This window comes from Saccharomyces cerevisiae, chromosome XIII (genome assembly GCF_000146045.2).
Source record: "Saccharomyces cerevisiae S288C chromosome XIII, complete sequence".
In the NCBI taxonomy this organism is placed as follows: domain Eukaryota; kingdom Fungi; phylum Ascomycota; class Saccharomycetes; order Saccharomycetales; family Saccharomycetaceae; genus Saccharomyces; species Saccharomyces cerevisiae.
This window is the reverse complement of record NC_001145.3, coordinates 401,285-426,266: the sequence shown is the minus strand read 5'-3', so window position 1 is coordinate 426,266 and position 24,982 is coordinate 401,285. Positions and strand designations below refer to the sequence as shown.

General features: G+C 37.0%; 15 protein-coding genes and 1 non-coding gene across 16 annotated transcripts; 9 read left to right on the top strand and 7 right to left on the bottom strand.

The window, feature by feature from the left end:
• Positions 1–207: 207 nt before the first annotated feature.
• SEC14 (phosphatidylinositol/phosphatidylcholine transfer protein SEC14) lies at positions 208–1,278 on the bottom strand (the record flags this gene model as incomplete). Its single annotated transcript, NM_001182578.1, has 2 exons — positions 208–1,113; positions 1,270–1,278. The coding sequence occupies 2 exons, from the start codon at positions 1,276–1,278 to the stop codon at positions 208–210; spliced, it is 915 nt and encodes a 304-aa protein (NP_013796.1).
• Positions 1,279–1,538: 260 nt separating this feature from the next.
• On the top strand, positions 1,539–3,764 carry CTF18 (Ctf18p; the record flags this gene model as incomplete). Its single annotated transcript, NM_001182577.1, has 1 exon — positions 1,539–3,764. One exon carries the CDS (start codon positions 1,539–1,541, stop codon positions 3,762–3,764), a length of 2,226 nt encoding a protein of 741 aa, NP_013795.1.
• A 353-nt stretch (positions 3,765–4,117) lies between these two features.
• On the top strand, positions 4,118–4,783 carry VPS20 (ESCRT-III subunit protein VPS20; the record flags this gene model as incomplete). Its single annotated transcript, NM_001182576.1, has 1 exon — positions 4,118–4,783. One exon carries the CDS (start codon positions 4,118–4,120, stop codon positions 4,781–4,783), a length of 666 nt encoding a protein of 221 aa, NP_013794.1.
• An 822-nt stretch (positions 4,784–5,605) lies between these two features.
• YNCM0023C lies at positions 5,606–5,679 on the top strand. Its single transcript has one exon. It is a non-coding gene; the product is annotated as a tRNA-Val (tRNA).
• A 558-nt stretch (positions 5,680–6,237) lies between these two features.
• Positions 6,238–10,071, top strand: PDS5 (sister chromatid cohesion factor PDS5; the record flags this gene model as incomplete). Its single annotated transcript, NM_001182575.1, has 1 exon — positions 6,238–10,071. The coding sequence occupies one exon, from the start codon at positions 6,238–6,240 to the stop codon at positions 10,069–10,071; it is 3,834 nt and encodes a 1,277-aa protein (NP_013793.1).
• A 142-nt stretch (positions 10,072–10,213) lies between these two features.
• On the top strand, positions 10,214–10,579 carry YMR075C-A (uncharacterized protein; the record flags this gene model as incomplete). Its single annotated transcript, NM_001395040.1, has 1 exon — positions 10,214–10,579. The coding sequence occupies one exon, from the start codon at positions 10,214–10,216 to the stop codon at positions 10,577–10,579; it is 366 nt and encodes a 121-aa protein (NP_001381970.1).
• Positions 10,231–12,285, bottom strand: RCO1 (Rco1p; the record flags this gene model as incomplete). The annotated part of the gene is made up of 1 exon (NM_001182574.1): positions 10,231–12,285. The coding sequence occupies one exon, from the start codon at positions 12,283–12,285 to the stop codon at positions 10,231–10,233; it is 2,055 nt and encodes a 684-aa protein (NP_013791.1).
• A 508-nt stretch (positions 12,286–12,793) lies between these two features.
• On the top strand, positions 12,794–13,231 carry SDD2 (Sdd2p; the record flags this gene model as incomplete). The annotated part of the gene is made up of 1 exon (NM_001182572.1): positions 12,794–13,231. The coding sequence occupies one exon, from the start codon at positions 12,794–12,796 to the stop codon at positions 13,229–13,231; it is 438 nt and encodes a 145-aa protein (NP_013790.1).
• Positions 13,232–13,393: 162 nt separating this feature from the next.
• Positions 13,394–13,999, top strand: IRC21 (Irc21p; the record flags this gene model as incomplete). The annotated part of the gene is made up of 1 exon (NM_001182571.1): positions 13,394–13,999. One exon carries the CDS (start codon positions 13,394–13,396, stop codon positions 13,997–13,999), a length of 606 nt encoding a protein of 201 aa, NP_013789.1.
• Positions 14,000–14,146: 147 nt separating this feature from the next.
• On the bottom strand, positions 14,147–14,698 carry ABF2 (DNA-binding protein ABF2; the record flags this gene model as incomplete). The annotated part of the gene is made up of 1 exon (NM_001182570.1): positions 14,147–14,698. The coding sequence occupies one exon, from the start codon at positions 14,696–14,698 to the stop codon at positions 14,147–14,149; it is 552 nt and encodes a 183-aa protein (NP_013788.1).
• A 303-nt stretch (positions 14,699–15,001) lies between these two features.
• Positions 15,002–15,505, top strand: TVP18 (Tvp18p; the record flags this gene model as incomplete). The annotated part of the gene is made up of 1 exon (NM_001182569.1): positions 15,002–15,505. One exon carries the CDS (start codon positions 15,002–15,004, stop codon positions 15,503–15,505), a length of 504 nt encoding a protein of 167 aa, NP_013787.1.
• Positions 15,506–15,640: 135 nt separating this feature from the next.
• On the bottom strand, positions 15,641–17,113 carry MOT3 (Mot3p; the record flags this gene model as incomplete). Its single annotated transcript, NM_001182568.1, has 1 exon — positions 15,641–17,113. One exon carries the CDS (start codon positions 17,111–17,113, stop codon positions 15,641–15,643), a length of 1,473 nt encoding a protein of 490 aa, NP_013786.1.
• Positions 17,114–17,700: 587 nt separating this feature from the next.
• On the bottom strand, positions 17,701–18,558 carry NAT4 (N-terminal L-serine N(alpha)-acetyltransferase NatD; the record flags this gene model as incomplete). The annotated part of the gene is made up of 1 exon (NM_001182567.1): positions 17,701–18,558. One exon carries the CDS (start codon positions 18,556–18,558, stop codon positions 17,701–17,703), a length of 858 nt encoding a protein of 285 aa, NP_013785.1.
• A 124-nt stretch (positions 18,559–18,682) lies between these two features.
• AVO2 (Avo2p) lies at positions 18,683–19,963 on the bottom strand (the record flags this gene model as incomplete). The annotated part of the gene is made up of 1 exon (NM_001182566.1): positions 18,683–19,963. The coding sequence occupies one exon, from the start codon at positions 19,961–19,963 to the stop codon at positions 18,683–18,685; it is 1,281 nt and encodes a 426-aa protein (NP_013784.1).
• A 730-nt stretch (positions 19,964–20,693) lies between these two features.
• On the top strand, positions 20,694–21,944 carry UBX4 (Ubx4p; the record flags this gene model as incomplete). Its single annotated transcript, NM_001182565.1, has 1 exon — positions 20,694–21,944. The coding sequence occupies one exon, from the start codon at positions 20,694–20,696 to the stop codon at positions 21,942–21,944; it is 1,251 nt and encodes a 416-aa protein (NP_013783.1).
• An 85-nt stretch (positions 21,945–22,029) lies between these two features.
• SOV1 (Sov1p) lies at positions 22,030–24,726 on the bottom strand (the record flags this gene model as incomplete). Its single annotated transcript, NM_001182564.1, has 1 exon — positions 22,030–24,726. The coding sequence occupies one exon, from the start codon at positions 24,724–24,726 to the stop codon at positions 22,030–22,032; it is 2,697 nt and encodes an 898-aa protein (NP_013782.1).
• Positions 24,727–24,982: the final 256 nt, after the last annotated feature.

The following is a 24,982-nucleotide window of genomic DNA, read 5'->3' as shown; positions in this document are numbered from 1 at the left end:
ATAATAAATAATCTAATAGCTGAGTGGAAGAAAAAAAAAAAATAAAAAAAGAGTAGTACAAACTAAGGAGATAAAAGTGTGAACTATGCCTATTCAAAAAAGTAGAATAGAGTAAATAAGCATACTTGTACTTATCTCAGTTGTAAAATATCGTTACTTAGAACTCCTCTTTTCTCTCTCGAAAAAAAAATGTCTTTAAAAATAATATCATTTCATCGAAAAGGCTTCCGGAGCTTCACCTTCCGGTCCAATATACTTTGGATCCCTCCATGGACCGATATCGGATAGGTATAACCCACCCTTGGATTCATCAACTTCAGACTTACCGCCAAATTTGACTGGTAAGTTTTCAGCTGGAATTTGCTTTAATAATTCCTTCTGGTAAGAAGAACCCAAGATAAAAATCTTTGAAACAGTGACTGGATCCAAGAAAGGTTTAAATAGCCTAAATGCGGTAGAGAAACCGAATGGCGCGTTGATGATGTAAAATTTACCCATACGTTCGGGGTAATAGTTTTGACTTATGTAGGAGGCTTCCCTAACATATGACATAACACTGTATGCACTAGATATGGAGATACCTTTCAAATCCATAATTGTACATGAAGTTTCCACTAGGTGACCAGCAGCTCTTGAACAGGCAGGTAATCTGTATTGAACGACAGATTCGTATTCCCAAACCAAGTTTTTCAACATCCTCTCTTCAGAGGTAACCTTGTTCATTTCATGTAAGTTAACAGCACCTAATTCTTCAAAATATACTGGGCGGCCATCTTTATCGGTTTTATGATAATATTGTGGGTAGAATTTGGCAATCAATGGTTTTTCATCATAATGAAAATCTTGCAAGATAGTGTCGGTACCATAATCCTTCCTCCATTTTTCGCAGTTTTCAAACATTTCTTTAGCCAATTGAACATCAAATTTTCTGGCTCTCAAAAAACGTAGTAAAGTTGAATCGTCTAAACGTTCAATGAAACCAGCGTCTTCCAAAAGTTTTCTTAGTTCTGCCAATGCCTTCTCTTGAGCGCTGTCTAAATTTCCTGGAGTACCAGGCAAGGCATCTGGAGGACAGTTTTGAGGGTAGGATTCTAAAAATTCCTTTTCTTGTTGCTATTTAAAGTGAAGTCATAGTAATACCACTTGTGTTTGTTAGTAAACTTATTGATATATCATTTTTGCTTCATATAGACAGAACTATCTGAAGAATGTGAATATTGTCACAATGAATGTCAAAAAAAGAAAAAGTAAATAAAAGCAACAACATACTGTAACCATTGTGTTTTAGGGCGATGAAGGTTTGGTTTGATGCTACAGGCGCTGGTCAAGCGATATACCAGGAAAGGACACTTAAGACACAAACAAAGGAAGATGTACCATTTTATTGTTGATCAACGTTGAAAAAAAAAATGTGGAAAAAACGAACTAGCCAGTCGCGTTGTACGGAACATCTAACACGTAAATAAACATGATTTCATATATTTTATTCCTAATGTGTACACTATTTGACCCAAAAGGTGGATGTAAGGTCAGGGATCATGGTTGATACCGCACCATACATTGGTTCACTAGGGAGAAGTTCCCTTTTTGATACTGGTGATATAGAACAAGCCCCTGGTAATAATGCAATTGGTATTAATGAGGAAGATATTCACGCGTTTGTATCAAGTACTGGCGAAACGGTTCAATTAAAGAAGAAGCCTGCGAAGTTAGCAACCGGGAATATTAGTCTATACACTAACCCAGATACTGTTTGGAGATCAGACGACACGTACGGCATCAATATAAACTATTTGTTAGACAAAATTGAGGCATCTGGCGATGACCGCACTAACGCACAAAAGACTTCACCTATAACTGGCAAGATAGGTAGCGACACACTCTGGGTAGAGAAATGGCGTCCTAAAAAATTTCTAGATTTGGTTGGTAATGAAAAGACAAACAGGAGAATGTTAGGTTGGTTGAGACAATGGACGCCGGCTGTGTTTAAAGAGCAATTACCCAAATTGCCAACCGAAAAAGAGGTCAGTGATATGGAACTCGATCCATTGAAAAGGCCACCAAAGAAAATTTTACTACTGCACGGGCCACCAGGAATAGGCAAAACCTCAGTAGCTCACGTTATTGCCAAACAATCAGGGTTTTCTGTCTCAGAAATCAATGCAAGTGATGAAAGGGCTGGACCTATGGTAAAAGAGAAAATATATAATCTTTTATTCAATCATACTTTCGATACAAATCCTGTGTGCTTAGTGGCGGATGAGATTGATGGAAGTATTGAGAGTGGATTTATTAGAATTTTAGTTGACATTATGCAAAGCGATATTAAAGCCACTAATAAACTATTATACGGTCAACCAGATAAAAAGGACAAAAAGCGCAAAAAGAAAAGGTCTAAATTGCTTACGCGACCTATTATTTGTATTTGCAATAATCTATATGCTCCTTCTTTGGAAAAGCTGAAACCATTCTGTGAAATTATTGCTGTGAAAAGACCTTCCGATACTACCCTACTAGAGCGATTGAACCTTATCTGCCATAAAGAAAACATGAATATTCCTATAAAAGCAATCAATGACTTAATTGATTTGGCTCAAGGTGACGTAAGGAATTGTATAAACAATTTACAATTCTTGGCCTCGAATGTTGATTCAAGAGATTCCTCTGCATCAGATAAACCTGCTTGTGCAAAAAATACGTGGGCGTCATCCAACAAGGACTCCCCCATATCATGGTTTAAAATCGTGAACCAATTGTTTAGAAAGGATCCACATCGTGATATAAAGGAGCAGTTTTATGAATTGCTAAACCAAGTAGAGCTTAATGGTAACTCTGACAGGATATTGCAAGGCTGTTTTAATATATTTCCCTACGTAAAATATTCCGACAATGGTATAAGAAAGCCAGCAAACATTTCAGATTGGCTATTTTTCCATGATTTAATGTACCAATCAATGTATGCGCATAATGGCGAATTGTTACGTTACTCCGCCCTTGTGCCCCTAGTCTTCTTCCAAACGTTTGGCGATATCGCAAACAAAGATGATATTAGAATGAAGAATAGTGAATACGAACAACGTGAATTAAAACGAGCCAATTCAGATATAGTTAGTCTGATTATGAGACATATCTCGGTTCAGTCCCCACTAATGGCAAGTTTTACGGATAGAAAATCGTTAATCTTTGAAATACTACCATATCTAGATTCGATGATCTCTTCCGATTTTAATAAAATAAGGAACCTGAAACTCAAACAAGCCATCATGGAGGAATTAGTTCAATTGCTGAAAAGCTTTCAACTGAATCTAATCCAAAATCGGTCAGAAGGATTTGATGTAAGGGGTGGCCTAACAATCGATCCCCCAATCGATGAAGTCGTATTGTTAAATCCTAAACATATTAACGAAGTCCAACATAAACGGGCTAATAATTTGAGTTCACTGTTAGCAAAGATTGAGGAAAACCGGGCCAAGAAAAGGCATATAGACCAAGTGACTGAGGATAGACTACAGTCACAGGAAATGCATAGCAAAAAAGTCAAAACTGGGTTAAATTCTTCCTCAAGTACAATCGACTTTTTCAAGAATCAGTACGGATTATTGAAGCAAACTCAGGAATTGGAAGAGACACAAAAAACTATTGGATCAGACGAAACCAACCAAGCAGATGACTGCAATCAAACGGTTAAAATATGGGTGAAATACAATGAGGGGTTCTCTAACGCTGTCAGGAAAAATGTGACTTGGAATAACCTGTGGGAATAAATGACGTAAGATATATACGCAGTCTCTCTTAAGAAGCATACTTGTATATGGACCAGCAGCTTACATAGAAATCTAAAAGAAGTAAATAAAGAACATTAGCAATCAATCCTGCCGGTAGTCGCAACAGCTCCGATTTTGTCACGCAGCGTTCGTTTTTTATTCGTGATCTTTTACCCTCTTCGCTATCGTTCTTATTTCTACATAAATGGAACCCCGAAGAGCAGAAAGACCGAAAATCGAATTACTATCTGTGGGATACAATATAGCGCATAGAAAAGAACAAAACATAGATAGTTTGGAAAAATAGTACAGACTGCTGAATTAACTCCACTTGGTGCTTTTGTATATATCGAATGGGCCAAAAAAGTAGTAAAGTGCATATAACCAAAACAGATAGGGCGATCCTAGAAGTAAAACGATCTAAAGATGAAATTCATAAGTTTACGAGGAGGACAGATAATTTGATTTTGGTAGAGAAGAGTCAACTAAAAGACCTAATACGAAAAAATCCTGAAAATTATAAATCTAACATGAAGGTACGATTTCTACTAAAAAGAATTCATTATCAGGAGCATTTGTTGCAGCAGGCTTCGGATCAGCTTATTAATTTGGAAAATATGGTGTCAACACTTGAGTTCAAAATGGTAGAAAAGCAATTTATTAATGGACTGAAAAATGGAAATGAAATCTTGAAAAAACTAAACAAGGAATTTAGCAATGTTGATGAACTGATGGACGATGTACAAGATCAAATTGCGTATCAAAATGAAATTAACGAGACATTATCTAGAAGCTTAGTCGGAACAAGCAATTATGAAGACGATCTAGATAAGGAATTGGATGCTCTAGAAAGTGAACTCAATCCAGAGAAGATGAATAACGCAAAAGTAGCTAACATGCCATCAACAGAAGGTTTGCCATCATTGCCTCAAGGAGAACAAACCGAGCAAAAAGAAAGAGAGGAATTCGCGACGGAGGAGAGATCAGACACTAAGGAACCTTTAGCATTACTATCCTGAATGTCTGTATGTAGCTTCAAAATTAAAAATAAAGGGAATGTAAATAGGTTCCTTCCAGGTTTTTCGTTGATAGAATTTGTTTAGTATTTTCAAAAATAAATACTAAGTTTATATAGTACTTTTATAGCTAAGCCAAGACGTGATAAATAGTCGTTAGAATTTTTATTGTTAAAATGAAGCATCAGCTATCATCTCTTGACTTGTTCCATACTACTAGAAGATTATCATATACGACATAAAAAGATGATATAAAGATTGAGAAAAGTCTAGAGATGTAATGGAAGTTTCTGTCCCAATTATGGCAACTATTAATTTATGTTAACCTTTAAATTTTGCTTGAAATAAAATGATGAATGACAATATATTAAAAGAAAAACAAAATAGAGGAAAAAGTTATAATATTATCGTGTAAAAATATCGATTCCTTAATGTGGATTTCAAGTCCTCGAGGTGAATTTCTCCTATAATCTGAATTCACAGCATCGTAGCCTTCATCAACAGCAAAATTTCTGGGGATAGTGGCTTTTTCTTTATATATTTATCCTGAATCAATGAACTTTCCTAAATTAAAGTTCTTGCACAATTTTCAATGGTCATGCCATGAAATAATACTATTTTGTTAAATGTCGGAGATATTTCAAAAAAAGAATAGGACATGATATTTAGGCCATATATTGAGAGCTACATTAAAAAAGATCCTATTATTAGAGGAAAGTTTCCTGTACGGTTGACCTGAAAAAAGAAATGTTCTTCTATAAAAGATTACATAAAATGTTTAGTCCATAAAACCATAAGTATAGGTCCAGACCATCACAAATAACAGGTTTCGTGGTCTAGTCGGTTATGGCATCTGCTTAACACGCAGAACGTCCCCAGTTCGATCCTGGGCGAAATCATTTTTATCTCAGCCGTTACGGAAAGTTTTTTAACGCCCGTCTGGCGTCCCACCTTTTAGGTAAAGACTCTGAAGTTACCCTCTACCCTCTTGGAATTGCGGCAGTAAGAATAGTTAAAAACATAATTTAGTAAGAAGCAGGATGTATATTTTAATTTATAATAGTGTGATGAACTCCCCTCCTAAATGCAGTACATAGTAAGAATTTCCATGAAAAAGAACAACTCAACTGCGACTGTTTGTTTTATCCTCAGTTTTCAGACTCCTCAATGCAGTTTTTTTCTCAGATTAAACTTTTACCTTTTCATCTATTTAGCCGCCAAGGGAAAATATGCACTACCCGGAATGATGGCGTTAAAAGTGACTTAATCTATAGACATGTCGCGACGCGACGCGTAAAGTTGTATAAACAAGTGAAAGTTTATAAACCTAGGCTCCATCGAAATTGTTGTTAATTGTAAAAAGACCTAAAAGAAGTTTATCCACCTTGTTAGTTTGTATCCGGTCTCAATTTTTACAGGTATATTTGTAAAGAAGCAAGAAATAAAGTGCGAACAAAATGGCTAAAGGTGCTGTTACTAAACTGAAGTTTAACTCACCTATAATATCTACCTCCGATCAGCTGATATCAACAAATGAACTATTAGATCGTTTAAAAGCTTTACATGAGGAATTAGCCTCTCTGGATCAAGACAATACAGATTTAACGGGATTAGATAAATATAGGGACGCACTAGTTAGCAGAAAATTATTAAAACATAAAGACGTGGGGATCCGCGCTTTCACCGCTTGTTGTCTAAGCGATATCCTGAGATTATATGCTCCAGATGCGCCTTATACGGATGCTCAACTAACGGACATTTTCAAGCTGGTGCTCTCACAATTTGAACAATTAGGTGACCAAGAAAACGGCTATCACATCCAACAAACTTATTTGATCACTAAGCTACTAGAATACAGATCAATCGTATTATTAGCCGATTTACCTAGTTCAAACAATTTACTTATCGAACTATTCCATATTTTTTACGATCCTAACAAGAGCTTCCCCGCAAGGCTCTTCAATGTAATAGGCGGTATTCTCGGTGAAGTCATCTCTGAGTTCGATTCTGTTCCCCTAGAAGTACTAAGATTAATTTTTAATAAGTTTTTGACCTATAACCCGAATGAAATTCCTGAAGGTTTGAACGTTACTTCTGACTGTGGCTACGAAGTTAGTCTAATTTTGTGTGATACTTATTCCAATAGAATGAGTAGACATCTAACTAAATACTATTCCGAGATTATTCATGAAGCAACTAATGATGACAATAATTCAAGACTTCTCACTGTGGTAGTGAAATTACATAAACTGGTATTGAGACTTTGGGAAACAGTACCCGAACTGATCAATGCAGTAATCGGATTTATATACCACGAATTATCTTCGGAAAACGAGCTTTTCAGAAAAGAAGCTACAAAATTAATTGGTCAAATACTTACCTCATATTCGGATTTAAATTTTGTTTCTACACATTCCGATACGTTCAAGGCATGGATTTCCAAAATTGCTGATATTAGTCCCGATGTTAGAGTAGAATGGACAGAATCAATTCCTCAAATCATTGCCACGAGAGAAGACATATCCAAAGAACTGAATCAGGCACTGGCAAAAACCTTTATTGATTCTGATCCTCGTGTACGCAGGACTTCTGTTATGATTTTTAATAAAGTTCCCGTTACTGAAATTTGGAAAAATATAACCAATAAAGCCATTTATACATCTTTACTTCATTTGGCCCGAGAAAAACATAAGGAGGTTAGGGAACTCTGCATTAACACTATGGCCAAGTTTTACTCAAATTCATTGAATGAGATCGAAAGGACATACCAAAATAAAGAAATTTGGGAAATCATAGACACCATACCATCCACTTTATACAATCTCTATTATATCAATGATTTAAACATCAATGAACAAGTCGACAGCGTAATTTTCGAATACCTACTACCGTTTGAACCAGATAACGATAAAAGAGTCCACAGACTGCTAACGGTTTTGTCACATTTTGATAAGAAGGCATTCACTTCATTTTTCGCTTTCAATGCAAGACAAATCAAAATATCCTTCGCTATATCCAAATATATTGATTTTAGTAAATTTTTGAACAATCAAGAAAGTATGAGCTCGTCTCAAGGTCCTATTGTAATGAACAAGTACAACCAAACTCTCCAGTGGTTAGCTTCTGGCCTTTCTGACTCTACGAAAGCAATCGACGCCCTCGAAACAATAAAACAATTTAACGACGAAAGAATCTTTTATTTATTAAATGCCTGTGTCACCAACGATATTCCGTTTCTTACTTTTAAAAATTGTTACAATGAATTGGTCAGTAAGTTACAAACGCCAGGACTATTTAAAAAATATAATATATCTACTGGTGCTTCCATTATGCCACGTGATATCGCCAAGGTAATACAAATTTTGCTTTTTAGAGCCTCACCAATAATTTATAATGTATCCAACATCAGTGTTTTATTGAACCTATCTAATAATTCTGACGCAAAACAATTGGATTTGAAAAGAAGAATCTTGGATGATATATCGAAAGTCAATCCCACATTATTTAAAGATCAGATTAGAACATTAAAAACCATTATCAAGGATTTGGATGATCCAGATGCAGAAAAAAATGATAACTTGTCATTGGAAGAAGCTTTAAAAACCCTTTACAAGGCTTCCAAAACATTAAAGGATCAAGTGGATTTTGACGACACGTTTTTCTTCACCAAATTATACGATTTTGCAGTTGAAAGTAAACCAGAAATAACGAAATACGCCACAAAACTTATCGCTTTATCGCCCAAAGCTGAAGAAACTCTGAAAAAGATAAAAATACGTATCCTACCTTTAGATTTGCAAAAAGACAAGTATTTTACATCTCATATTATTGTACTCATGGAAATATTTAAAAAATTCCCTCACGTCCTAAATGATGATTCCACTGATATCATATCATACCTAATTAAAGAAGTTCTATTATCAAACCAGGTCGTTGGTGATTCAAAAAAAGAAATTGACTGGGTAGAAGATTCTCTATTAAGTGACACGAAATATTCTGCAATAGGTAATAAGGTGTTTACTTTAAAGCTGTTCACCAACAAATTGAGATCAATTGCTCCGGATGTTCCACGAGATGAATTGGCAGAAAGTTTCACCGAAAAAACTATGAAGTTATTCTTTTACTTGATTGCAAGTGGTGGTGAGCTGATTTCCGAGTTTAACAAGGAGTTTTATCCCACCCCCAGTAATTATCAAACAAAATTGAGGTGTGTGGCAGGAATTCAAGTTTTAAAACTGGCCAGGATTTCTAATTTGAACAACTTTATCAAACCTTCGGACATTATTAAATTAATTAATTTGGTTGAAGATGAATCGCTGCCAGTAAGAAAAACATTTTTGGAACAACTGAAAGATTATGTTGCTAATGAACTGATTTCCATAAAGTTCCTACCACTAGTATTTTTTACTGCTTATGAACCAGATGTCGAACTGAAAACCACAACGAAGATATGGATAAACTTTACATTTGGCTTAAAATCATTTAAAAAAGGGACGATATTTGAAAGAGCTTTGCCTAGGTTGATACATGCGATTGCACATCACCCTGATATTGTGGGAGGTTTAGATTCCGAAGGAGACGCATATCTAAATGCTTTAACAACAGCGATTGATTATTTGCTGTTTTACTTTGACTCTATTGCCGCCCAAGAGAACTTCAGTTTGCTCTATTATTTATCAGAAAGGGTAAAAAACTATCAAGATAAGTTAGTTGAGGATGAAATTGATGAAGAAGAAGGACCACAAAAAGAAGAAGCGCCAAAGAAGCATAGACCTTACGGTCAGAAAATGTATATCATAGGTGAGCTGTCGCAAATGATTCTATTGAATTTAAAAGAGAAGAAAAATTGGCAACATTCAGCATATCCAGGTAAATTAAACTTACCATCAGATTTGTTCAAACCTTTTGCAACGGTTCAGGAGGCCCAGTTATCTTTCAAAACATACATACCAGAGAGCTTGACTGAAAAAATACAAAACAATATAAAAGCTAAAATCGGACGGATTCTTCACACGTCACAAACTCAAAGACAAAGGCTTCAAAAGAGGTTATTAGCTCACGAAAACAATGAATCACAAAAAAAAAAGAAGAAAGTTCATCATGCGAGATCACAGGCTGACGACGAAGAAGGTGATGGGGATCGAGAATCAGACAGTGATGATGACAGTTATTCACCGTCTAACAAAAATGAAACCAAGAAAGGGCACGAAAATATTGTGATGAAGAAATTGAGGGTCAGGAAAGAAGTTGACTACAAAGACGATGAAGATGATGACATCGAGATGACTTAGAAGGGAAAAAAACATCAATTGCTATGTTGTAAATGGAAAAAAAAGGAAAATAGGTAGATCTCTCACTTTAAGATGCGATACATATGCCTATGTATGTGTGTATATATGTAAGGAAGGTGTTCACGTTCCTGATTTATTCTTTATGTATGTACGCCGTTTCTATTCGGATTGGTTTTCGGGATTTTCTATGTTTAAAAATTTTAACAGTTCTTCCTTTGGTTTGGATTCGATAATCTTCTTTAAATATAACAGATGCTTTATTTCATCGCTGGAAAAGTCATTGAATTGTATAGAATCTAGTTCGTTCGGCACGACTACGTTAGTCAGTTCTTTCAAATCCCATAATTTTCTTAAGTTATTGCTTTTGGAAGCCGATTTATTGTTACTACTCTTGTCGTTGTTGCTAACTTGGAAATATATTAAAGAGGCTATGTCTTTGACCATATTATCCTCGCTATTGCCATTTTGGGATCCATTTGATACTAACTTATCTATTAAACTTTCTTGAAATTGAAAGAGTTTTCTTTTTTGAACCATTTTTGATTTGTAAATTTTATCAAAAAAATCATATTTAATGGAATTTTCATCTATTTGTGTAATTTTGAAATCTTGATTGAAATCATAATCTGTATGACTAGTTGTTGGTATGATTTGAATGTTCCCGTTATTTTGGTAGCCTATTTTTTGTAAAGGTTCATAATAAAGTTGGTTTTTCTTGTTTATCAATCGTTGTTTTTTCCACACCTTATAATTTACGCTATTATCTTCTTGACAATGGTGTATCTTTTTGTAAACTTTAGTTGGGGAATGTAGAGGACATTTCCATTTTGAACCTAAGTTCTTGAAAGAAGCCCTCGGTACACAATCCAAATGCCATGGAGTCTGACAATAATCACAAGTCATTATTAATCTTGAATTTTCTGGATGAGACCATGAACCTAGTCTGGTTTGATTGCATTTGTAACAAATTAAAAACTTACCTGAATTTGAATCTATATGTGTATCCGGGTTGTAAGAGTCCAATTTAGTTATGCTTTGGCCATAAGAAGTGTTAAACAATTGTCTATCAGTTAATGGAATCTTATCATTCTCATCAGAGTATTGTCCTCTCGAACCCGTTTTCACAGCAGGAAAGGTTTCTTTTATATAATTTGGTAGCTGGAACTGTTTTGGGTTGTGGGAATCGATATTGAAAAGTAATTTAGCAAAAATCTTGACGTTGTTATTTTGCTTAATGAAGTTGGATTCAATTTTTTTTAAAGTTGCCATTGAGTTATTTATGAAGATTTTAAACTTACATTCATTACAATGCCAATCACCTTTAGGCAGGTTGTTCGGATCAATTGGTGGGTCTAAGCAAAGAAAGTGAAAGGATTTGGGGCATGTATCACAGCATAAAAAAGAACCTGACTGATTACAAGCCGAACAAAAATCTTCATTCTCAAAATCTATGGTTGAATTGTTCTTGTCCCTGAAAATTTTTTCACTCGCATTCGATGTTGACTTGATGGAATTTTGGCCAAATAGTTTACTTTTTGAATCATAGGTAGCATTCGTTGAAAGTATTATTTTGGTTCTAATATTTGATAGCTTTTTATTATCGCGGTCGCTTTCAGGTTCACGGTCACGAGTTCTGTTTATTATATCGCCATTCCAACCAATAGTTGACCGTATATTGCTCTCTTCAGTCATGTTCTCAGTTAAAAACGTTTTCAAATCATTTCTGTTCAAATCCTGAAAATTTTTCGGCACCTGAGTAAATCTTTTACTGGGGACCAGCGTCATTTCTGAGTTGTTCGATTGGCCTCCCAAATTTTTTCTATAATTCCAAAGAGACTCTCGCTTGATTTTCTCAGAAGGACCTTTATTTAACGGCAATCCAGTGACAGATACCTTCGAATCTTCCGAGATGGTGGATGGCTCATTAAGTTTGATGATATTACCCTTGGAGTCCTTTTCAAGAAGTTCCTTGGGTTCTTCTTCCGGGATATTGTCTTCAACTGCAAGATTGCTATGCTCGTTCTTGAATGATCTTTCTATACCTTCAGAAGTGATGATCTTTCTCCTTTTCAAATCGTAATTTACATTCTGGGAGGATAGTCTCTTAGGACGTTTTTTCTCTTTGGAAGAAGATGAAGAGAGAGAAGAAGATGAAGGAGAAGAACTGTTGGAATGTGAGGGCGACCTAGTAGTATCTTTCTTGCTGGTGTCCATTGTATTATTATTAGCAGATGGTAATGGAAGTGTCTTTTATAGGTTTTTCTATGGTGATTATTCTCGTTTATACTTGGTATTCTTCTTCCTTCCTCTCGTGCTTGTTGCAAATGTTCAAACGCGTAGTGGGTACGTCGTTCTCTACAAAGGAATGAGGCAGATCTTGCAGCGAGCTACTAAAACTACCACTTATGGGTTAACACGATATATATGTATTTATATCTACTAATATGGTATTAAGGCTCAAAAATAACCTTGCAACAGAGAGCAATAGTATAATTTCCTACATGAGGAAGAAAGTTGCCTATTATGGTGAGCAGGTGAAATCCTAGCTGCGAACGGGAAACTTATTCGGACGAGAAACAGATGAGAAACAGATGAGAATTTTTGGGCTGGGTAAGCGAGAATTTTTATACCACTTGTGGTTCTACAAGGAGAACCAAGAGTAAAAGTTGAAAAATCTTCTTGCTCTCTGGATTACAATTCAGGAGGAAGTGTGTGCTCAGATATGGACCCAGAGTTACAAGCTATTAGGGAAGCCAGATTGGCTCAGTTGAAAAACAACAGTGGGGGTACCAACGGCGATAGAAATAGCGGTGCTAATAATGGTGGAGGTGAAAATTCCGCTCCCGTTGGTGCAGCTATTGCAAATTTCTTGGAGCCACAAGCTTTAGAAAGATTATCTCGAGTGGCCTTGGTCCGTAGAGACAGGGCCCAAGCAGTAGAGACATACTTAAAGAAACTGATTGCTACAAACAACGTCACTCATAAAATCACTGAAGCTGAAATTGTTTCAATCTTGAATGGTATCGCCAAGCAACAAAATTCACAAAATAACAGTAAGATTATCTTCGAACGGAAAGATTTCAGCGAAGATCTGAATTCATTTGACAAGCAGAATGCTAAAAATGATGACGACGAAGATGATGACGACTTCTTTGATTAGTTTATATAAACGAATAATATGTTTTTTCGTATAATGTTACATTTAGTACAAATCATATCCTTTATAGAACTAGAGTTAAAGTTACATTAATTATGTGTAGCAAAAGGACGAATAAGCAGAATATAACATATTAGCAGGTGCTTAGATTACACTCATAGAGATATGAGTAGTGACGGCATGAACAGAGATGTTTCAAACTCGAAACCAAATGTCAGATTCGCTGCTCCTCAGCGACTAAGCGTTGCTCATCCTGCCATATCATCCCCGCTGCATATGCCCATGTCGAAGTCGTCAAGAAAGCCTCTTGTAAGAACCAAAATAAGACTAGATCCTGGGCACAGTGCTCTGGACTGGCACTCTCTAACCTCCAATCCAGCGAATTATTATACAAAATTCGTTTCGCTACAGCTTATCCAGGATTTACTCGATGATCCGGTATTTCAAAAAGATAACTTCAAGTTTTCACCTTCACAACTGAAGAACCAATTGCTTGTCCAAAAGATACCCCTTTATAAAATAATGCCACCCTTAAGAATAAACAGAAAAATCGTAAAGAAGCATTGTAAAGGTGAGGACGAGTTATGGTGCGTTATAAACGGCAAAGTCTATGACATTTCTAGTTATTTGAAGTTCCATCCAGGTGGTACGGACATCTTAATAAAGCACCGTAATAGTGACGATTTGATTACATATTTTAATAAGTATCATCAATGGGTTAACTATGAAAAATTATTACAGGTTTGTTTCATTGGCGTTGTATGCGAATAAAGGTTACCAGAGATAAAAAAAAAGTTTGAAGACTTACATAGGATATAAAAACACTACACACTTGCTTGGTTAAGTTAAATTTATTTATTTGTTTGGATAGGAACGGAAAGAATAAAGGCATAAAAAACATTGTGAGAGTACCGCGGTCTAGTTGAGAGGGTAGCGAGCATTATATTCTTGGATAGCTTTTTTGTACTCTTGTATGTATTTGTCCTTAATGCTTTGATCCAAGGATTGCCATTTATCTCCGATAATTTTCATTAGATCCAATTGAGACTTGTCAGGATGTTGTGCAAAAACTTGCGAACGAACTTCATTGGCATACTTAATGAAGGGTCCTGCTGGTTTCTTTGGAGGAAGTTTTTCGTCAAACTCCTTCTTCGCCTTTTGGTATTCAGAATACAACTTTTTTCTTTCAGAAATGTATTTTTCCTTTATATCAGCCTCTAAATTTTGCCACTTTTCACCGGCAATCTTGCTGATTTCAGCAGGACGTAAGGTTGGATTTTCCTTAACGAATTGACTTCTGTGGTCTTGCAAATATAAGAAATAAGCAGATGTGGGCCTTTTAGGACCCTGTTTTATCAATTCATTTCTAAGCTGCGTTCTCTTGGAAGCCTTCAACAAGGTGCTAGCCAAATTGAAAAGGGGCTTAGAAGATTCGTGGAAAGATCTAGTTAATAGGCTGTAACTGTTCATTTATTTGTTGTTGTAATTGATTGGCTTCTTTGTTAATCTGTTTACTTGTTTATCCTAGTTTGGATGAGGATCCCTTTCTTGCTACGTTGTTTCACAAAAAAAAAAAACAACAAAAAAAGACGGCTACGAATAGTAGGGTAAAGGAGGAAAGTCTGTGGCTCGTAAAAAAGGCAAAAGAAAAAAAAAAAAGAAAAAAGGTGCTATATCAGCGAAGTAAAGATCCAGAATTCCCCTACTAGTGAAGTGGGATTGTAGGTCACCAGGAGAAGAGCAATAACAACTAAAATATACTAGTTTTCAATAATGGCTTTAAGTTTAGGACAGTTCATCAATGTGGGTGGTATGGTGAAGGATTTGAAAAGTTTCAACTTTAGCGTATATGGTAGATGGTTTGGATATATCAACATAATCTTGTGTATTGCACTCGGGATAGCGAATCTGTTCCACGTTAGTGGGGTGATAGCTTTTGGTATCATTAGTATAATCCAAGGGTTAGTGATCCTATTCATTGAAATACCATTTTTGTTGAAAATCTGTCCCCTTAGCGATAATTTCATTGAATTCATCAAGAGATTTGAAACAAATGGATGGAGATGTCTTTTCTATCTAGCAATGGCGATAATCCAGTATATTTCCATTGCAGTGATGGCTACGAGTCTAATTGTGGTAGCTGTCGGGCTAACGATATCGTCAATCAGTTATGCGGTAGCATATACTAAACACCAAGAGTTCCAGAATACGAACATTATCAAAAATCCTACAGATGACGATTTCCCTCACGAGGCCGTTGTTAGAGAGATGTTGTAATCAGTTCCGTACCATACATAAACTATATGTATATAATGTATATATGCATAATTACTTTCTAAATTTGTGATTATTACTATTATCTTGATTGTTAAATGAGTGGGAAGGGATATTTTGTGTGTCTATAAAGTCTATCTATTTGTTGTGACTAACAATAAGGTTATTCAAAACACGTTTAACGTCGTCCTTATTCAGTACACCATCATTGATTAAAGTCTTGATGTTTGTATCGTAACCGTTTCCATCTTCATTTTCGGGAGCTGTTGCTGCTGCCGCCGCGGCACCGGCACCGCCACTGCCGCTAGCGCTATTGCTGTTATTATTATTATTATTGTCGTTGTTATTATTAGAGGAGGAAGAATTGTTGTAGTTAAAGATGATGTTGTTTTTCTTGAGTTCGTCTAATAAATAATTTGTATGCTTGAGTTTCATATGCTGTAAAAGATTATCTTTTCTCTTCTGCCTGCTTAAGCACCAAGGGCATAGAAAATGTCTTTGTTGCGAGTGTGACAATAGGTGCCTTTTCAACCATGATTTTCTTTTGAAAGACTTCTCACAAAATTGGCATTGATGGATATATTTATGGTCTGATGATGGGGCAGGAACCAAGTTCGAGGCCACAGGGTTCGAAGAAGGCACCGGCGCAGGGGGATGGTTAGGTGCTGTCGTAGGACGTGGTTGCGGCATAGTGTTTATTTTCCAACCAGGAGGTAGATGCAGAGGTTGTGCCGGGTTAATATTGAGATTCAAATTTGGAGAAGGGTTTTGTTGTAGTTGGAATTGAAATTGATCCGTTATTATCGTTGGATGGTGCTGAGGAGCGTTGTTTGTATTTACAGCACCACCATTGTTGAGGTTGTTGTGTGTATTACTATGATGGTGATGGTGATGGGGTGGACCGGGGGCCGGGGCTGGGGCTGAGTGAGAAGAGTTGTTGCTGCCATTGTTAGCGGCGTTATTACCATTGTTATTGCTGTTAACTGCTGAATAGTAATGGCTTATGTATGAAGCAGGATTGAACATATATTGTTGATCCTGTTGCGGTATTGGCATATTCGCAGTGGGGAAGGAGTAATAAGCAGCCGCTGCAGCATTTGAGTTCATATTTGCGGCCGCAGTAAACTGGTTTGGGTGAATATTATTGTTATTATTGTTGTTATTATTATTATTATTGTTATTATTGCTAGTACTGTTGTTTGCGACAGTGTAATCAGAAGCAGAAATATTGCTGTTGTTGCTGTTGTTGCTGTTGTTATGGACAATCGGCGACGCAGACATATTGTTACCAGCCGTCACATTATTGTTGTTACTGTTATTACTTGTATACTGATAGTAAGGGTATATATACTGCTGCTGATGTAAGGGCATTGGAAGTTCTCTTGCCCCAGAGTTCACCATAACGTCGTCCTTGTTAGAGGAAACAGTAGTCGTGTTGAAAGGCTGTGACGCCAGCGAATCGCTGCCGATATTGTTAGTGTTCGACACATTTTGTAATATCGTGTGCTGCTGCTGTTGATGCTGATGCTGATGCTGTTGTTGTTGATGCTGTTGTTGTTGATGCTGTTGTCGCTGTTGCTGCTGCTGTTGCAGGTGATGGTCCGCATTCATTGCTCAAATATGATATGTCCCTTTACTATTTGCCTACTGTTGCCTATTAGTTTTCCTTCTGTTAAATCTTTTCTTGTACCTGTTCCTTCTTGAGGAATTGTTTTGTTCAAGTTTTCTTCCAAAAAAAATTCCTTTTTTTTCTTTTTTTTTTTGATTGCTACAAGGCCTTAATTCCTATTATTTGTTTCTATTTTTTCTCTCTTTTTTCGTAATTCTTCTTTAACTTTACATCAAAAGAGAGACAAAGTTTAGTAAATCCAGACGGAGTAGTAGTATAAATACTATCCAGCGCAGATCATGACAGGATGATGCGCCTTGGTAGGATAAAAAAAAACAACAGCGGAGGCTACAGCACATCTTTTGAGGAAAAAAAAGAAGAAAATCAAGAAGAAAAACGAAAAAACCGGCAATAAACACCGTTATCGCCACTACTCCTTGCCGTGCGCAGTTATCGGAAGGCGCCGAAGGCGGAGAGCAGGGAGCGTTGTTCGGGTCTCCTCAGTCGGAGTCAAGGATTCGAGTCGCGCCGCCGCGTACGTAGTTTTACTTTTAATTTTTTTTTTATCGCGCGTTGTCCCTGTCGGCTTTCACGGCATGTGAAGGCAATATACGTAATAAAGCGGATCGCAGGGCACGACTACACGTCCCCCACCATGTCGCGTGTGACGAATTGTGGGTGATGCTGGTGCGGGTGATCCCGGAGCGCGGTAGAACCCAAGCGCCTCATATAGTCGCCGGGCCCGAGTGTTATCACTGAATACGGTGAGTGCTACACCGAAGAAATTGTCGCACATGCGGCGGGTGTGTCGAGCTACGCCATCGCACAGTGCATGCTCCAGTAGCCGCCGACCGATTCCATGCCCGCGGTGCGCGCTAGCTACATGTACTTCGTAAAGGTATATCACGGGCACGCTAACCTCGTGTAAAGCGTCACCTTCGACGAGACCCGTCTCCTCTGTAAGCATGAATGAAGTAAATGCACCTAGCACGCCGTTGTCCCAGTAACAGACATACACAAGGCCGGCGCTTTTCATCTCTGCGAGTTTGTTTGCCTTCCATGGTTTCCTGTTGCCGTACATAATGCGCGAGGCCCGGCGATACTTGGCGCCCAGGTGCTTGTCTATCAATTGCACACAGGCGTCCAGCACTTGGTCGCCGCGAGATTTGTGCAGCTTGTAGTTTATACACTTGAGGCTGTCAACGCTGTCAATACTGTCAGTGTCATCTTCGGGGATGTAGATAATCTCCCTTTCTAAAATAGCGGTGGTGAAGTTACCGTTTCCATCTGTATCCTTGTGCTCGATGGATTCAGGAAATTTTTCCACGCATAAGTTTAAGAAATGTTGGAACATTGGCGCCATGGCGACCCTCCTTCTTTCTGTTAGGTGCTCCTTCGATGTTCGTATACAGTTGTAAGTGTTCTCACTATATACCGAAGAACGCATCTCAGTGGAAAGAAAAAGAAAAAAGAAAAAGAGCTAAGAAAAAAATCTTTTAATGGCGCGCGCGCACCGCGCATACATATGTGGAAAAAAGGATGCATATAAAAAAAAATACGTAGTAGTCTTCTCAATCTTCTGCACGCGTGTTATTGCTATTTCTTAATTTTGAGATGGGTATGTTCAGAAGTGACACTCGTCTCCTCGGCTCGCCATTGTTTACCTTAATCTTGTACTTGTTCTCGTTCTCATCGTCCGGGTCCTTTCTTAGTCCCATTCCTATAGTGGCATCACCGCCATTGCCGCCGCCACCGTCATCGTTGATTGTAGCTGTCTGTGAGTCTCCTCTCACGTTGTCATTGCTCTTGTTAGGCAACAAGTATCTATTAATCAACGCGATGTTGTTGTGCGGACTTGTTGGTGTTGCACTGTGTCGTACTGATTCAGATACAAGCTCTTTCTTGGGCGACACACCTACTGGAGTCTTGACGTTGATGGAGTTCACTCTTAGTCTCGAGCTGGAATTTGAGCTTGACGAAAAACTGTCCGTAGACAAGGTTGGTTTTCGTGGGTTGAATACTGGATTTGTGATAGAACTCCTCCGATTCCCACCGTTACCGCTTGTTGTATGCGTTGATATCCTTCTTGGTAATACCGGCAACGGACTATTATTGGAATAGAGCGAATATGGCGAATTCATGCTTAAAACTGGGGAAGGCCCGTCCTCGAAAGTGGCCTTCGCATTTAGTATAGGAGTTCTGAATGAACTTGGTTTTTTGCCTGCACCCAACGGTGGCCCCTTCTTTTTCACCTCTTTTAACACTTTTGAATATATATTACCTACTTCAAACGTTTGTGCTACATCTATTGGCTTCCAATTTCCCTTGTCCCTGACATTATCATCCAAGGACACCTCACCTTCATTGAGAAGCATCTTCATACAACTTATACTGCCATACTCCAGGCATACATGCAGCGGCGTGTCGCCATTAGTGTCCATTACCCATAAATCAGCACCAACTCCTATCAACAGACTCAGACATTGGTAGTAATCGTTCATACATGCTATATGGATGGGGGCTCTACCATTCTCTCCGCGATGGTTGATAAATCGCGGAAATTGTTGCAAAAGTAAATGTAAGGTTTGCTCGTGCCCTTTCATTAATGCTAAATGCACACAGGTGTTTCCTTTAAAGGTTTTTATTAGTTCATGCTTGTCGTGCCCCAGCTGAATTAAATACACGCATATAAGGTATCTTCCATGGTATGAGGCGTAATGTAATGAACTCCATCCGTTCTCTGAGTCTATGTTGGTTAGCAAATCCGGATTCCGTCGCAATAATCTTTTCACTATAAGTAAATTGCCTTCAATAATAGCCTCCCGCAAGCGAACTGAGGGCTCTTTCAACATCTTTTGTTCAATATATCCTCTTTTCTAATGGGCGTTTTTTTTTTTTATTTTTAGGGTCCAGTTGATTTATACATTTTCAATTGTACCAGATCAAAAAAGTCTAGAGGAAAAAAACGTAATTAAGACAGAAGAAAAAAAGTATCAACTCCGGAATAACCGGGCCGCAAGAGAAATCAAACAATTAGTTGCACGAACATTTTTATCAGGAATAAGCAGGTAAGGGTAGGTATAAAGGTCAGCTCAGTACACGTATATCGTGTGAGTTATCTTTATTAAAATAATGATTCCAGAATAAGCGATGAGAGAGTAACGCTATTGGAATATGATATGGGAAATATCTTGAAACAATTTCAATAATTTGTCCATGTTTATGCAGTGTTGTACAAGCGTTTTTAAAGAAACTGTATAATATTCAAGATAGCGGGCGCCTCAACCGCTGTTTTGCTCCTCTTTTCTCTTGGAACTCTTGCCAAGAAAGATGTACGCCTTATAAAACGCTAGATGCTATTTCTTGCAACTTTATTACAAAATTTCAGCACTATTTCTTGCAATCCTAGATGTTTCCCTGTCTTCTATCTTCGATGTTAATTTAGACGTTTCTTCAAAGATTCAAGTTCTCTTTTATTGTACTATGTGTGGCAAAAAAAAAAGAAAACCAAAAAATGCAAAAACTAAGATAAATCTACGTACTGCGAAGAATAGCAAGGCAGACTAATAAGCGCACAATACAATGCCTATGGTTACCGTGAAGTATAACTTCCAACTTTTCAAATGTAAAGTTTCGTTGAATTCAACACTAAACGATGTGTTACACCAATCCATACAATTCTTTCAACTGCACACCTCGTCAAACGACTGGTCATTGATACATTTGGATAAACCGGTGCCATTAGATTTGCCATGGAGGCTTCTAAACTTACCAACGGGTGTCAACTTAGAATTATCTAAAAGTAGTAATTTTCCGGTGGCGAATAAGACCAACCGCGAAGATATTCCATTCAATACGATCAAAATACGGTTTCAAATCCCAGGAAGAGATTCCGTGGTTAAAGAAATGCCATCTGACCAACCAATTGCCCCTATCTTGCGACAGATGAGCGGCGCTGCGGGAGATGATTTTAAGATCCAGGTCTTTTCCAAGATAATAGAGTTCAAAACAATTAAGGATGAGAATTTGACTCTCGAAAATTTAGGGATTCAGGAGCCTTCGTCAGTTAGATTGATTTTTAATAATACATCTCATTCTGAGGGCATTAGCGCTAATAGCGCTATTCACCCAAAACAAACTCCCCCTACGATGACGAACCCGGAAACGGTTGCTTCACTACCACCTCACGAACTACATAAACCTTCTGTGTTTTTGCCCTCGGATGAGCCATTAGCAGTTATCAAGGATCAAATCGAGGATGAAGAAGATTATGAATTGACAGTAGAACAAGCCAAGAAATACCAAAAAATGTTATCATCGAAGGCTGGTACTTTGGGTGGTCCTATTTTGACAAAGAGACTTAGAGAGCAATCAGCCAACAACTTGCCAAAGAAAAATAAGGCTATATCTGAGTGTTTGCTGAGAGTCAAGTTCCCCGATAGAAGCCATATTCAAATAGCATTCAAACCCAATGAAGACATGCGTACAGTTTATAACGTCGTGTCGCAGTTCCTGATCGATGAGAACATGCCTTTTACGTTAAACCAATCTCATCCTTTCAAACCCTTGGCTAAAGACGATAAGAAGCTACTGGATGACCTGGAATTTGGCTCTAAAACAATGCTGCTTTTTGAAACAAATTCAAATTCTAATGGCCCATTAATAAAGGCTCATCTTTTGGAAGACGCACAAAAAATCACACACGAAACGAGGACAACCCCATCAGTTAATACGATAAATAAATCCAATCCACAGGGCCCTTCTGATAACGCTACAAGTATCAAAAAGACTTTAAATAGAGTACCTAAATGGATGAAATTAAGTAAAAAATAAATACAAAGCTAAACAGTCTCCTCTTTTAACTTTATTACAAATATGTACACGTATAGCTAAAATTATATAAAATGCATCCGTTTTTTTAGGCTTTTATCTTTAACTTATTTACATCTTCTATTAATTCTTCGAGTAAAGTAAACTCTGTTCCTAATTCTTTAAAAGCATCTTCTACCATCAAGAAAGTAGAACAATCACTTTTTTCCTTCCATTTTATAAAGATCAAAATCTCCCTGATCAAATGGGATATTGTATTCTCTTGATTTGTACCCTGTGGAATGTTTTTTAAGATTGACTCATTATTCATTAGCTCCGCCTTCCGTAACTTGTACTCACAAGCATCTTTACTGATGTTACTAATATCTCGTAAATATTGTCTTTTCAAACCCTTTAGAATATACATACTCAAATCGTAATCAATATTCAAGTCAAATTTTTTCGTTAGAAACGTTAATATGGCAGGTATTGCTTCTAAATCCCCGCTTTTCATGAACGTGGACACAATTAATTTAGAAAAAGTTTTGTCTGGCAAAATTTCACCATTTTCTGCCGTCATTTGGAACAATACTCTTGGGTGACAAGTTGGGTGAATCTTTATCTGCCTTTTTATTAATTTCTTTACAATGGACGACTTTTTCGATAAAATCCTAGAATTATTTTGTAAAACATGATAATAATGGCAATACACAGACCAAATCTTGTGGTACAGCGGTTTTGTTATGATGCGACGGTTGTAAAATCGGCAAGGGTTTGAGGTGGATAATGAAGACTCAGAGCTCACCTGTTGTTTGGATTCAAGTAGCGGATTGATGATCTCAAAACTTGAATTAAAGTCATACATGCTATCATAAAAATTGAGTATTTCTCTCAAAAAAACAGCATTTGGGATAACCTCTGACTCCTGCATTCTTTTTAAAAGTGACTTCACTTTCTGCTTAAATTCCTTTTTTCTAAATGAGGGCGTATTTTGTGCCTTCATATTTTGAATTTGAAGACTATAAAATTCAACAAATTTAGCGTAATGATATGCATTAACTTCCGAATAAAACTGATTATAGAGTAAATCTGGATCTGTTTTTGATTTCTTTGAGGCTTCTTCTAGTTTTTTTAAGATATTATATGCTTTTTCTTCTTCACCTGTACCGAGAAGTATGTTCAACAAGCCATTAAACTTTCTGGAACGTGACACACTGTTTAATTCCATCCACTGTCCAGAAGCCTGTTTAGTAATGAACTCTTCCAGAAAATCAGTTAATACAATACTTTTTGTTAAGGCCGAAACATTCTCAAACAGCAATTCATTGTATATTGGAGAATTAGTGTTATACTTAGTAATAACGCTCTCAAATGCCTCTTGCAACATTTTCACATTATTCTCAGGCACTACATAATCTTTATTTTGAGCAAAAATGTTTCGTAGCTTTTCAAAATCTTTCAACATATTTAGCTTGGTTTTAACAAGTAGAAATGCGGCATCTTCTTGTGTCGTTCCAGGTATTTCCATGTACTTGCTGATAAGTTGAGCCGCCATGGGAATATTTCTCTTATAAAGATGGAAATCAACAATGCTGATATAATCATGATCCGATGGTATTTCTAGTTCATTTAAGAACTCAGTTGCATGTTTCTCATTCTGAAAATTTTTAACTCCCGTGGGAAGTTCCTCCTGCTCATCTTTCATTCTGATTATTCCAACTTCTTCCACTAACTTAATAAATCGATCAGTCAGTATATTAGCTTCAGTAACATTGCCAATCGACAAATATTTTCGTATGCTCAATTTGGTAACTCTTGGGCTCAAATAAGAATACTTTGTTGAGTACTTTGCATCTGTCTCGGCTAAAAGTTTCCTGAAGTTTCTCAAGTGGTTAGACCTTAATGTGATCATTAATCCTAGTTCATTCCACCAGCGCTCGTTTACTTTGTCTTTATTGGTAATAAATAAACTGTATGCAGCCTTATAGTTTCCAAAAACTAGTAGGGATTCAATATAGAATGACTCATTTATAGGATCTAAACGAACTTTCCCTGTGCCATAAAGTAAATTTCCGACCAAGTAAATCCCTTTCTCCTTCATTTCTTGCACTGGTATCAATTTAACAACTTCAAAAGCTTGAGCAAGTTGGCTGAATGTGACCATTTCTGTTATTGACTCTTTCGGTTTGATTATGCCATTAAACCGTTCATTAAAACTTTTCAAAATCTCCAGTAAAAATGATGTACTCCTTAACGGTATATGGCCCTCTTGATCTTCAAATTGTTCTTGTGCTGATCGGAAAATATCGTTCATTATGGATTGCTCTAAGTCATCTTCATTTCCTTTCTCTTCATTGTATACCTGGGTTTGGCCGGTCGTGTTCAATCTTTTGATTTCTAAATCACACTCTTCGAGCAAATAATTGAAAACTGCATTAATTTTTACGGTGCTATTAGAGTCCTTGCTTTCTAAGGTTTTTTTTAATCTGTTTAAATTCTTGTTACTTCTTTTAAAGTTAGTTTCATTACAAAATTTCAGATATTGAATGAACGTTTCCTGGATAGTATCAAGAGGATTGATCTCCTGAAATTTCTTATTACTGAGAAGATTATTTTCGATTTCCTCTGATGTTTTTCCTTTCAAAATGAGACATTTTTCTGGTTCGTCTGGCCCTATGATGGTCTTATTAAGAACTTCAGGTATATGGGAGGCATAATTCAATGGCGCCCGCTTCAATCTATAAAAACGAATCTGAGACTTTGCTATCAAAGCGCTGCTACAGAGTGAGCGGTTGTATTTGAACATGAGTTATAAATATAGTATGGCCTTGTTTAATACGTTACTACTACCTAATGAATACTACCTGTGCCCATGATATAGAATCTCAAGATCTTTTTGCTTCGTCTTCAATGATAAAGCTGTAGGTGCTGCACTCGAACTCTCTTAAGCAAATTAACTTGGATAGTGACGTAGGACACCTTCTCTAGGTTCACTTGCCCGTATTATGGCCACCATGATCCGGTGTCCTTGAATTTTTAAAGAATATTTATTTTGCTAGACT